The sequence below is a fragment of the Terrapene carolina genome, unplaced genomic scaffold, assembly GCF_002925995.2.
Source record: "Terrapene carolina triunguis isolate 2854851 unplaced genomic scaffold, T_m_triunguis-2.0 Scaffold97, whole genome shotgun sequence".
NCBI classification, from domain to species: Eukaryota; Metazoa; Chordata; order Testudines; family Emydidae; genus Terrapene; species Terrapene triunguis.
Genome location: NW_020664448.1, coordinates 19,759,232 through 19,773,588, shown reverse-complemented (window position 1 = coordinate 19,773,588; position 14,357 = coordinate 19,759,232). Strand labels below are relative to the sequence as shown.

General features: G+C 37.6%; 1 protein-coding gene across 2 annotated transcripts in view; it reads right to left on the bottom strand.

Moving 5' to 3' along the window:
* CNTN5 (contactin 5) overlaps positions 1–14,357 on the bottom strand; it is a 968,120-nt gene that overhangs the window by 36,809 nt on the left and 916,954 nt on the right. For both annotated transcript variants that reach the window (XM_026651597.1, XM_026651598.1), the window contains exons 19-20: positions 8,808–8,878; positions 7,223–7,457 (exon numbers count right to left, since the gene is read on the bottom strand). In XM_026651597.1, coding sequence (XP_026507382.1) covers positions 7,223–7,457; positions 8,808–8,878 — 306 coding nt within the window. The remainder of the gene's footprint in view (positions 1–7,222; positions 7,458–8,807; positions 8,879–14,357) is intronic.

The window sequence follows — 14,357 nt, the reverse complement described above, 5'->3', positions numbered from 1 at the left end:
ACCAGAGTTTAGAGTAACATTAGTATCCTGCAACAGTTGACGACATTAACACCTAACCCAGACTAGGGAATTGCATTCACTGCATTGCATTAGGTTTCAATGAGGAAATCCTGAATTTTTCTAATTTGTCAGGCGCTGATTCTCAGGTTCCATAGCATTAATAGGTGTTTATTTGCAACTGTAAACTGGCCAGCCAAGTCCCACCATTCCACAGAGAGTGTTTCCCCACAAAGATTTCAGCGTTAGCTAATTCTATGGAAACAGGTTCTAAAACAAAAATAAGTGCAGGACCAACTCAGGCAAGACCAATCTTTTAAACCCATTGTGGAACACAGCCTCAACCAAGTCTCCTTGCTTAGCCAATTCCACTACTAATCTCTGTTCCCTTTCCATATTACTGCCAGGGAGGAGTTTTTACAGAGGTTCCTGATGTAAAATCTGAGCTCTTTAGCCAGGAGCCCTTCCTCATTACCCCACATCCTTTCCACTTATTTGGGCAAGAGACTTCATCCAACAGTGAATTTCCTTGGCAAGATCATCCCCTTCTGTGACAGAGATCTCAGAGGGAGAAAATCTCCATGAGGATTCCCTGGAAAAGATATCTCCCTCATCATCCTGTCAGGGAGAATGAGGTGTAGTATTTGGTCACCTTGCAGAAAAGACCACTGGGGACATCCCCAAACCTCACATATCCAGGGATATGTATTGATCCCCAGGACATCTATGGAAGGCCAGCATCATCTGTGTAAAAGTCCTCTCCCTCTCTCTGCCCGTGCATTGCTGCCCATATCTCCCATGCAATGAAACTCCACTGGAGTTGTGCTACCAGGGCCGTTCCTTAGATATGGGTACCTCTAGAATCCTAAGGAAGATGTCATTTTTCTGCAGAAAAGAAAATATAGGGCAAGGATATACTACATTTCTTTTTTTTCTTAATTGATTTCCACAGGGCCAGAGGAGGGACGATTTGCATTCCCTTTGATCTGCCCACCCAGCCAACCTAGGCTTCCTTCAAGTCTATTCAATCTCCACTCCCTTTTCCAGCGCAGACCCTCTAGAGGATCCAGAATGGAGGGAGGCAAGTGGTGCCGCAGAGATGGCTCATCCCCACTTTCGGAGGATGGTGGGAGATATATGCCTGGAGGGTCCCCGTCCATGAATAGGACTGGGAGGCATGATCTGATTTCTTGTGTGTCAGTGATCAAATAGGCCCTTTGCAGTCTACCCAATACTATTTGAGTCTATACACATATCCTGGTACTAATCTGGCATCTGAAACAGTGATTATTTTTCCAGTTCATCTTTAAGCTTTGGTTCTGCCACTGCATAAAAATGTTTTGCACTCCCAGAAGACTAGTTGAGTGTCCAAAGAATAGTTCTGAAAAAAGTATGCTCCCTGCAATTATAACCCTGTCATTTCCTTCTCCTAACTCCAACACAGAATACCAGTGTGCTGATAACTTACTGAATTTTATGCTGCAAAAGAAGCTACCGTTTGCTTCTGAAGAAATTAATTAACTCGCAAATGTTTCTCTTGCACTGGTACAGAGTACAAAATGGACAGGCTGATTGATAAAAATCAAGTTCTGATAGATTAAAAGTTTAGAGCAGCATTATCATATTCATTAATATAAATGATACATTTGTAATAAGTGACATAACAGCTGGAGTTCTCCAAATAATATGGGGGATGTGTCTATAATACTGATTACACATATGGCTTCCCAATGGGGCTAGTCACATTAATCAAAGGCGTGCTTAGTAAACTCCTCAGTATAAGGATTATCATTTCCTTATTTAAAAATTCAGTGAAGACACCTGTAGTTGAACTTTTACAGGCTCTAATCCAGATAGATCAGCTGGCAAAGGTAGGAAATTATCCATCATATTTTACCACTAAGATGCCAATTTATTAATTTTCAGGTTCACATAAATCTCAGGGAGCTCAGCTTTAGCTATGAACTGATCCTCAGAACTGCACCTCATGAATGTAAGGTTTTAATGTGAGCCATAGTGGCCATACTTAAAAGTATGTACATAATTGCATATTCTTTCTCCTAAATTAGAAGAAAAAGGCTTTGGCTTATTTTCTTATTTTAATGAAGGCCGAGAATGAAAAACGAGGACAGTTTGAGCTAACCAGAAAATCTTTCAGCCTTTGTTGTCTCAAATGCATCTCACATAATATATTTTGCTGTCTACTTTAAATGCTTTATTTTCAGGCCGTAAACAGATCAAGTAGTAAAACTCTGAGAGCTCTGAAATGTGCCATCTGCCCACTTCTTCCCTGAAAAATAACTATAGATTTAGGTTCTCCACCAGGCTGAATGAGTCAGAACAAAGTTATATGGAAAACGTCTTTGTACAGTCAGTTTTCATTCTATGTTATTTGCATTACACTAATGACTAGAAGCACCACTCAGGGACTGATGCTCCACAGTGCTAGCTGCTCTATAAAAATATGGTAAAAAAATCAGCATTTCTAATAACTGCCCAGTGGAGTTCATGGCATGGGAAGAGCTGGATTCCTCATTTCTTTGGAAGTTTAAAGGAACATTCGTTATACTACTGTGTGTGAAATTATAAAAAAGTTCTACACCCTTCCTCCCTCCCCCCCCCCTCCCCCCGAAATAAGATAACATATGCTTGAGGGCTTGAGTGCGACTTAATTGGTACACATGGGCAAAGATTCCAAAAGTGCCTGAGTAATTTTCAAAAGTGGCTGAATTGCTTAGGGCCAGATTTACAAAGGTATTATTTAGGTGCCTAGGATGCAGATAGGTGCCTAGTGGGATTTTCAAAAGCGGCTAAGTGAGATAGGTGCCTAACTACCATTAATTTTAATTGAAAGGGGAGAGGTTGTTCTAGATTTGATTTGACAAATAGGGAGAAACTGATTGAGAATTTGAAAGTGGAAGGCAGCTTAGGTGAAAGTGATCATGAAATGGTAGAGTTCATGATTCTCAGGAATGGTAGGAGGGAAAACAGCACAATACAGATAATAAATTTCAAGAAGGCAGACTTTAGCAAACTCAGAGAGTTGGTAGGTTAGATTCCATGGGAAACAAATCTAATAGAAAAAACAGTTCAAGAGAATTGGCAGTTTTTCAAAGAGACATTATTAAGGACACAAGAGCAAACTCTCCCACTGCGTAGAAAAGATAGGAAGTATGGCAAGAGACCCCTCATTGAACCAGGAGACCTTCAATGATCTGAAACTCGAAAAAAGAGTCCTCCAAAAAGTGGAAACTAGGTCAAATTAGAAAGGATGAATATAAACAAAAAATAAAAGCATGGAGGGACAAAATTAGAAAGGTCAAGGCACAAAACAAGATTAAACTAGCTAGCTAAAGAGTAACAAGAAAACATCCTATAAATCCATTAGAAGCAACAGGAAGACCAAGGTCAGGTAGGCCCATTACTTAATGCGGGGAGGGGAAACAATAACAGAAAATGTGGAAATGGCAGAAGTGTTAAATGACTTTTTTGTTTCAGTTTTCACCAGAAAAGGTAGTAGCGATCGAACACCTAACAAAGTGAATGCCAGTGAAACCGAGGTAGGATCAGCGACTAAAATAAGGAAAGAACAAGTTAAAAATAATGTAGACAAGTTACATGTCTTCAGGTCACCAGGGCCTGATGAAATACATCCTAGAATACTCAAGAAGCTGATTGAAGAGGTGTCTGAGCCATTAGCGAGTATGTTTGAAAAGTCATGCAAGGCAAGAGATTCCAGAGGCCTGGAAAAGGGCAAATATAGTTCCCATCTATAAAAAGGGAAATAAGGACAACCTGGGGAATTACAGACCAGTCAGCTTAACTTCAGTACCTGGAAAGATAATGGAGCAAATAATTAGGCAATCAATTTGCAAACACCTACAAGAAGATAAGGTGATAAGTAACCGTCAACATGGATTTGTCAAGAACAAATCATGTCAAACCAATCTAATAACTTTCTTTCACAGGGTAACAAGCCTTGTGGATGGGGGGAAGTTGTAGATATGGTATATCTTGACTTTAGTAAAGCTTTTGATACAGTCTTGCATGACCTTCTCATAAACAAACAAGGGAAATACAGCCTAGATGGAGCTACTATGAGGCGGGTGAATAATTGGTTGGAAAATTGTTCCCAGAGAGTAGTTATCAGTGATTCATAGTCAAGATGGAAGGGCATATCGAGTGGGATACCACAGGGATCAGTTCTGGGTCCAGTTCTGTTCAATATCTTCATTAGTGATTTAGATAATGGCATAGAGAATACACTTATAAAGTTTGTGGTCGATACCAAGCTGGGAGGTATTGTAAGTGCTTTGGAGAATAGGATTAAACTTCAAAATGATCTGAACAAACTGGAGAAATGGTCTGAAGAAAATAGGATGAAATTCAATAAGGACAAATGCAAAATGCTCCACTTAGGAAGGAACAATCCATACAAAATGGGAAATGACTGCCTAGGAAGGAGTACTGCAGAAAGGGATCAGTGGATTACAAGCTAAATATGAGTGAACAGTGTAACACTGTTGCAAAAAAAAGTAAACATAATTCTGGGATGTATTCGCAGGAGAGTATAAGCAAGACATGAGAAATAATTCTTCCACTCTACTCTGCGCTGATTAGGCCTCAATTGGAATATTGTGTCCAGTTCTGGGTGCCACAGTTCAGGAAAGCTGTGGACAAATTGGGAAAAGTTCAGAGAAGACATGACCTATGAGGGAAGATTGAAAAAACTGGGTTTGTCCAGTCTGAAGAAGAGAAGATTGAGAGGGGACATGGTAACAATTTTCAAGTACATAAAAGTTTATTACAAGGAGGAGGGAGAAAATATATTTTCCTTAACTTCTGAAGATAGGTCAAGAAGCTATGGGCTTAAATTGCAGCAAGGGCGGTTTAGGTTGGACATTAGGAAGAACTTCCTGTCAGGGTGGTTAAGCACTAAAATAAATTGCCCGGGGAGGCTGTGGAATCTCCATCACTGGAGATTTTTAAAATCAGGTTAGACAAACACCTGTCAGGGATGGCTTAGATGAGTGCAGGGGACTGGACTAGATGACCTCTTGAGGTCCCTTCCAGTCCCACGGTTCTATGAAAGTCAATGAGAGTTAGGTGCCCAATCTACTTAGTCACTTTTGAAAATCCCACTACAAACCCATATGAATCTTTAGGCACCTGAATACCTTTGTATGTCTGGTCCTTAGTCATTTAAGAGCCTAATAGGATTTGACTGCTAAGTCACTGTTGATAATCTTACCATTAGGCTTTTTGCTGGCCCTTTACACAGGAGTGGATAGCACTGGTTACAAATAACAAGTACGCTTTCTGAAGGCACTTTAGTTAGAATAAGGCTTGGCAGATCAGGCCCCAAGATTGATATATATCTTATTGTTGGTCTCTGTTCAATACCTGCTTCCAAACAAAAATCCTGTTTCTTTGTTCCTTTTAATTTTGAGTACATCACCTTAGGATACTTGTAAGGTTCTGACACACACAGACACAGATTGAATAAGCAAGTTATAATGGGTAGATATGTTTGGATGATTGAATTGTGTCAAAGAAAACAGGGTTCCCATAAGTGATTACTCTACTTTGGACAAAACAAATGAAAATGAATAATAAATTAATAATTCTAGATTTATCTTTTGCAATATCTTTTCATATTTTAAAGTAAACTTTAGAAATACTGACTTTTTTATATTACCAAGGATTCCATTTTCAGTTTTCTCTAAATAACTAAAAAACAGACTTTAAATGTAACACTATTTATTAAAACTGAATTTTCAATACTTGTCATTCAAAACAGGGAAATAAGTGGCATTTATAAATTAATATTTTGCAATGAAAAAATATCTCCCTCTTGCCTCATAGAAGACTCTGATTTTCTTTTTTTAAAATTGATTCTCTTATCAGTGAGTTGAGTTGTTAAAAATAATAAAAGCATCTGAATAAATATGACTTCACTGTCTGTTAAGTAACAATAAAGTCAAATGCAGATTGACAAAAATGTCTCAGTAGTACTGGGAAGTCAGATATCATTTTGATTGCATTTGGATTTTAAGATGTTCTCATTTTTATAGTGATGTGAATATTTTATAATGTTGATCCAAACAATTAAACACATGTAGATTACTGACACTTGCTTTAAAGGAATCAAAATTTCAGTCTTCTTAGACTGTGGGATAAAGGTATCAGAAAAAGGAAGGGTAGTAATGGGTAATCTAGCAGAAAAAAATGTTACCCATTTGTTGTGAGCTAATATGAAAATAAAATTCCAAGTTTTCTACTTAACATCAAGTGGTTCAACTAAAAGCAATGGGACTACTTGCAGAGTAAAGTACTACTCAACATGAGGAGGGTTTCTGAATCCAGCCTTTAATATTAGAGTGGGTCAAATCATTTGTTGTGAATAATATTTGCCTCCTTTTCTTCTATATGTGAATTTTCACAAACTGATTTCTATAAATATAGAGCCAGATCTTCTGCTTGTGTAAATCAGCAGAACTCCATGGAAACCAATTGAGCTACACCAATTTACAACTAGTTGAGCCCATAGTCTTCATCCATAAATATTTGCTGAATAATCTACAGAACAATTTTCAGGCACTGGGTTGTTCATAAAGTATTCATTGTTATTCACAGAGAGTGTTTGGCCACTAAATATAGTTTCTGAACCCTGTTTTAGTAACAAACTTTTTAAACAGGAAAATGACAAGTAGCAAAATATAAAGAACAACCAAAAACACGTGCTGTGCACTTTTCAGTCCTAGTTTCCCAAGAAAGAATCATTAATGCCGAGAATTTATGAAACAATCAGATGTTGTAAACATCTGTTTGACATAAATTGTGAATACTGAATTACATGGAACCCCAAAACAATAGTGGAGCAAAGTCAGCCTTTTTATTAAATCTATTTTTTTCATCAGCTGGCTGCCTCTATTTAATATGATAAATCTATGGTCTGACTGTTATATATGAGGCAGTGTAGCCTAGTGAACAGACCACTGAACTGGGACTCAGGAGAGACCTGCCGCTGGCCCGCTGGGTGACCTTGAGCAAGCCATGTCACCAACATGTACCACAGTTTCCCTGCCTGCAAAATGGGAATAATGATACTTATCTCCTTTGTAAAGTGCTTTGAGATCTATGGATGAAAAACACTATTATTAATTCTTATTGCGTATATATAGTGTATGACATGCAGACAAGCTTTATAATCTCTCAGACTAACCTCCCTCAGCTGAACAGATGACCACAATGGGACTGAAGGGTCCATCTCCTTTGTTATTATATACACCAACTTTCACCTCAAAGGGAGTCAGAGGCGGCACACTTTCATCCCTATAGATGAACTTTGAAGCATCTGAGGATGTCACCATTTTTTCTTTCCACCCTCGTGTTCCATTCGGTCTGAAAGCCACAATGTATCCAAATCCTTCCCCATTCTGAAACTCTTCTGATACTGGCTAAAAAAAGGAAAGTTCAATTAACCAGCAGATATTTTAAACCTTATTACACTGGAAGCAATCACAGTGGGCAAATATAAACTGGCTTCTTAACAGAGGTGATCATGTAAAGCAGCAGTAACAGAACTGTGCTCAGTACAGCTTACCTGGTAAGGACAGTCTTTTCTATAGGTTTTGGTGGGGCCGACTGACATCAGTGGACCAATGACAAATTACACCAGTTGAGGGTCTACTCCAGTGTATCTAATAAATGGCTGATTCTGCCACCCTTACTCACACTGATTAATCTGCCCTGAATCGGATGAGACTGCTCACAGAGAAAGGCATGATTCTAAGTGCCAGGATCAGTCCTTAGCAACAAATCCAACTCTCTGATTTTTAGTTGCACAATTTTTGTGTGTTACCTATTAAGAATAGCTACCATGTCTCATGGAATTCCCCATGGAGGGGTAGGGAATATAACTGGAAATGGTACAAATCTTTTAAAGCAAAAGAAAATTTTAAGTGCATTCACCCTGCTGTGTATAATTAAAACATATGAAATACCTGGATGTTATTACTAATTTGGCTAATGACTTTACCTAATGTAAGAGGTTGTGATGCATAGTGTGATGTGTTGCAAACAGTAATAGGAGAAAGATACTTATAGGACATGGCGGAAACACAAGGTTAAATAAAAACAGGGGAAAGCACTGAAATCTTCTGCCTAATTTGGAGAATGTATTCTCTCAGGCTGGTGAAAGTGGCTTCATTCTGGTTTGCATTATTTGTTATGGAAATAATGGTTTCAGTTTAGGGCAAATCAACACAGAATGCCAAACTGAATGCTGTGTGATGGTGGCTGGGAAGATAACCCATTGAACAGATCCTCAGGTAGTATAAATCAGCATAGATCCACTGAAGTGAATGAAACTAGGCCAATTTACATCAATTAAGACTCTGGCCCTCTGCAGGCTTTTCAGTGTTCTCGCCTACTTTCCTACCAGAGGGAGGAGTTAATGTAAAAGTCGTCTCTTTCTCACATGCTGAGTTTGCACTGCATCTTGAGCAGAATTCACAGCATATCTATTGAAGCAAGATCAACTTTAGCAGACTGAGTGAGAAGGAAAGCAAAAACGAATAAACTTTACTTTGGGGCGGCTGATCTGAGTGGTAGATTCTCCAAGATGTCCTCTGCTCTCATCACATGGAAATGTGAATCTCTTTGAGACCTTAGCACACATTTAAGAACTCATATTTTGTGTTCATATCTTGATAAGATTTGCTGTAGGGAACCTCAGTACAGTACTCCTTACTTTGCCCTCAAATAAGTCAATATGAAACAGGGCCTTTAATCAAAGAGTCCCTTACCTCCCATGCTATTACTAATTCATGCCGTCTTCCACTTCTGCCACTTACATTAGCTGGTGCTGTCTTTGGAACTATGAACAAAAAAGTGAAAAAAACAGAATGTCCAAGTTATTGAAGTTTTCCCCGTAGTAATACCTACTCCAGAAGACAGTAAACTGTCAAATCAGGTCAAAAATAACAAAAGACAACACTGCAGTAAAGAGAACTTGCTTGCGTTTTCTGATTGCATTTTAGGAAATCCTGCAAAAAATTTAGTCAGTTCAAACTGAATACAAACTTCTGAGAAGAGAAGAAATATTGTAGGAAACAAAGTTACTTTAAAAAACAATAACTGTTCTCCCCGTTATCCCACATTTTAATATGCTGTTGATTTTTAAGATTATTTTGCTGGAATTATCCTATTAATATTTGTACGTGTTTGTATGTGTTTTTTAAAGAGGCAACTAGAAAAGCAAACGCCAGGAACTCTGATGTATTTTAGTGTTCAGGGAAAAGGTTGCACACAAGAATAATGATATTTGCATAAATTTTCGTAAGTGACCAGTGATTTGAGGTGTTTCAGTTTCTGGGAGTCCAACCTGAGACACCTTAATGGGGCCTGATTTTCGTAAAGTGTCGAGCACTCATTATCATCTCAGGTTGGACACTCAACAACAGAAGCACCCCAAATCACTAGTCCGTTTTGAAAATGTAGGCCATTACGTTTTCTTGATTTGCTTTACAGATATGTATGCATTTATAGAACCAACACAATGGCATATCTGAGAGGATGTCAAAACTACATAGAAAAATATTACAGTTATCATCAATATGGGCTGGGTTACTGTATGCTTTATTTTTGGAAAATACTAGCTTTCCTTGGATTCATAGAATTTCTTTTCTCTCCTTTTCCACATCTACTGAAGCTCCTAAAATGACTTATGTGGCATGAATTTATGTATTGTGTGTGGTTTATGGCTACATTCTTTATTTGATTAAAAGCATTCTGGGATAGAAATCTTCTCTTTTCTTCCTCACACACTAGTACATACATCAACTGCAGAAAGGTATTGTGAGGCATTAACCGTTAAGACCTTATTGTATGCAGTTTAGCTTATTTATTGGGTAGCACTCTGCCTTTGAACTACAAAGGGGAAAACATATTTAAATAAATGCACACAATTCCCTCTATTTCCTGTGTTGATCATTCAGGGCTTAAGTTCAATAATAGTACGGTAGAGTTTAGATGGTGGAAGCTCACACAGACTTCAAAATTGATTTGTATGGGCTTTTGGAGCCTTTAGAAGGTTTCCACTGAAAAAAGAAGAGGGGGGGAAAAAAGGCTCAATTCTGACTTCATTTCTCATTGATGTAACTCCACTGACTACATAGGAGTTATTTCTGATTTACATTGATCTAAATGAGATGACAACCAGGACATTTGTATGTTTATTTACAAACACATATATTTTTAAAATACAAGTTTTGCTGTGGTGTCTGCAGCTCTCACCTGAATGACCTGAGCAATTTCCAAGTACGAATTGCTTCTTTCCTGCTGAGGTATGTTCACCTAGGAAACACACTATGTAGCTTTTCCCCCTTCAGTTCCCCACTTGACCATGCTTAGTGAGGCTCTATCCAGTTATTCTCTGCCAGAAGCACTTGACCTACATGTGATCAGATGATCAAGTGATGTCTTGAAGCCATATTGCAAAAGAGGAGCGGAGAAGGAGAGCATTAAGGAGATAAATTGCAGCTGCTTACTGTTTTCTTTAATTGTCTTGGATTGTTTTGCTCATCTCTTTGGCAAACATCTGAAAACCTTCCTAGTATCCTCATGAGAATACTCATGGTCTCCTTCATTTCTAGCAGTTGGCACTCAGACACTGTATTTTTAATATTTATGATATGTTACTTCCTTGGTGTCTATAGGCATAGGGTCATTTGACAACCACGAGTGAAAAGAGCAAAATTCTCCTCTCTGATCCTTACTCTAACTTTATTATGTATCCAGTAATGTCTCCCACGTGGAACATATACTTTTATCAATGAAAGTTCCATTGAAAAAACGAGTGAGTTTATGCAATAAATATAAATGTACAATGTGGAATGGAGAGGAAAATTTTGCTGTGAAACTTAAATATCACAGTGTTTGGTAATATGATGCATGATTTGCAGTGGTAAGACCTCAATAAACATGATTTTTATAGTCAACTGGAAGTTAATTGATGTTAATTAACCATCAAATCATCTCTATAACAGAGTGTGGTGTTAAGCAAACTTAGGATCCAATTTCAAATCTTCCTAAGAATTACACTGATAAGGTTTCTTTGGTTAGTATGAAAAGTGTATGCCTTTTGACTTCGATGCCATGCTACCGATTCAGAATACTGCCCTTTTGAAATATCCAACTTGAGGGCCTTATTTGTAGTTCAACCAGAAAGGAGGACCAATGTCTTCTTTCTAGAGGATTCTTGATAATAGTCTTACAGACTGAAGCCCTACTTAAATGAATAAATGTTAAAAGAATAAGCCTGTCAAAAGAATGAATCTCCTTTGCACCAAACTGTAAAATATACAGTCATACAGTGAAACTCTCTCAAATGAATAACCATTAAAAGAGTAAATGTGTCAAAGGAATAAATTTCTTCTGCACTGCACCAAACCACAATATATACAGTCACAGGGGAACACTCTGAAATGAATAACCGTTAAAGGAAGAAAACTATTAAAAGAAAACATTTTTTCCAGGCACCAAGGCTGTATATTAGCAGTTTTCCACAGCAACATCACTTTTATATCACAGTATATAGTTTTATAACGGTATTTATTCACTCGTAAACTACGTTTATTGCCATATAATTAGTATCTTCCTGGTCTTCAAGATATTAATGATAAACAGTGATACACACAGAGATACTTTTGCATTAAATATTGATGTGGTGGTGTACTAACCTAGCCAGAAAAAATCAATTTCTTCCTGTAAATGACAGAGGAATAAGGGCAGGACCCTGGAGTTAAAACCTCTACATTTTAGTGTCCATTAGAGGTCAGCAACATGGTGTTATGTGTTATGAATAAATGGGACCTCCATTAGTAGTGTTGTGCCCCTTAACTGTACTACTGTTCTATTGAGTCACCGGTTTAATACTAAGAGGAAAGAGTGCAACCTACTAGAATATGAATATCACTTCCCTTTGGCTGAACATTTTTTGGGACATGCACAGAAAGATTCCATCCAAACATACCACTTGGAAAACTAACTCTTTTTCTGAAGGTGCATAATTTCTCTCTGTTGGAGGCAGTGCGTATGGTAACATTACTTTTTACACAGTTCTGAAAGTGCTGGGGATGTGGGGTGGGTTGGAATATGTGTGTTAGAGTAAGTTATGATCATCTTCCAAAAGGTGTTGATGTCCACGCCTCAAGTTATGTGGGACAAAACACTGCAGTCCTTACATAGGCAAAACTCCCAATGACCACTGTGAATTTGGCAAGAATAAAAACAGTGAGATTTGTCCCATGATGATTTGGCTAAAACTAACTGTAGGCCTGGCTGGAAAAGTGGTGATTTGTTTAAAATAAAATTAAACCTGATAAAAACACGCAAACACAAAAAAGCCTTTGCCTCTCACAGTAGCCTAAAAAGGAAAAACAAATTCTAATGTTCTTGAAAAGTCAACACAGGAGATTTAGTCTCCAACAGCTCTATGAAGCATCTGACAGTGCTCTTAAAATATGAGGGAAGAAAGGGCTACATCTATATGACTGGAAAAAGGAGACGCACAAAACCTAATGAAGTATAAATGAGAGGCAAGTTGTCCAAGAATTCATGAATAACTTGTCTATACAAGCAATTGCACTTTAAAAACAGTATTGCACTTACCTTTTAGAAAACACACACATGCACGCACCTATAGTATGAACTTTAATGAGGATTTTTATGTGGAATGGCTGTAGGATGTCGTGGAATTAGTATAAAAAGAGACCAATTATAACAATAAACATATCTTGAATGTTGCTCAGTAAAGTGATTAGGGTACATGCCTTGGCTGCATTGCCATAATGAGCTGAAATAGATGCTGACAACAACAGACTAAATCTGGCTTCCCGAAACTGGTTATTATACTGTAGGTTTTAGCAATTAAAATAATGTTAGCAGTTCTCATCCTTGGCCTAAGTCTGCTTCCAATAAAGCAAAAGGTAAAATTTCCATTGATGTAAAAAAAAATCTCACCTACATATTTAAAATTAAAGTCAGTTGAATGTTTATGAAGGTGGCACAGTATCATTCAAGTCAGCAGACTATAACCTCTTTGTGGCTGGGGTCTATCTTCCTTCCTCTTTGTCAAACATTGGGCACCCTATTTTCAAAAGTGGCCACTGCTTTGGGGTGCATAATTGAAACATCCCACGCCTGGCCTTCAGACATTCCATTGCTCCACTGATTTTTATGGCAGTTGTGGTAGCTCAGCTCGTCTGAAATTTAGGTCAATATGTTTCAAGTTGAGCACCTAAAAACTGAAGCATCCCCAAAACATTAGTGTGGTCACTCTGAAAATGCCATCCTCACGAATAATGTGGCATTAAGTAAATAAATAATTATACAATCAGTGTATGTGTTTTCCGTTTATATATTTAAGGAAATATTAAACAACCTTCTTTCAATTATTCAAGTTATGATGTTCAAGGAGAGTAATGATCAATACATGTTTTAATATGGTACCATGACCAATTTATGATTATTTATTTGTATTACAGTAGCACCTAAATGCCATACCCAAGATCAAAACCCACCGTACTGGGCACTGTACAAACACGGAGAAGTGATCCTTGCCCTGAAGACATTACAATCTAAACAGACAAAATAGAAATAAGTATTGTTATGCTCTTATTTTTCACATGGCGAACAGTTTACATGACCAAGATCACACAGAGAATTTCTGGCAGATCTAGGGACTGAACCCAGCCAGCTCACTGCCTTACCCACAAACCCATGCTGCTTCTTCTTAATTGCTATCATCATGAAGATATTTTTTGGAAAAATATTATTTATATAAAGGTTGAAGCATCTCATCTAAAAAAAGAGAAGATTTTGACACTGCTTCATTCCTTAGGGAAGATAAATTATTAAACTTGGTTTTAGACCTTATGAAAATGTTTGTTCAAGGAACTTCTACAGCTTCTGTTTGTTTCTTTTACAGTGTTTTTTTTTAATATATATCTTTTAAGACTTGTACTTTCAATAAAAATTCTTTTCTTGGTTTTTGATCTCAGTTAAGAAATAAGATTTGTCAACAGCTTGACAAAACTTCCTAATCCAAGGACCAAAGTAACAACAAACTCAGCAGCTTTTTTGTCCTTGTTTTCCTTACATATATTCTGCAGTATACATCTGGAAAGCTGACAAATGTTAAATAAAAAATCTTTCATAGCATGAAAGGCCAGCCCTCACGCTGTCATTCTCCCAAGAAAACATTTCCTACCTCATCTGTGCTGGAACAGGATGTGAAAATGTGTCAGCTTCTTTGAAGAAGTAATGCACCATATTAAACTGATTGGAAAACAATG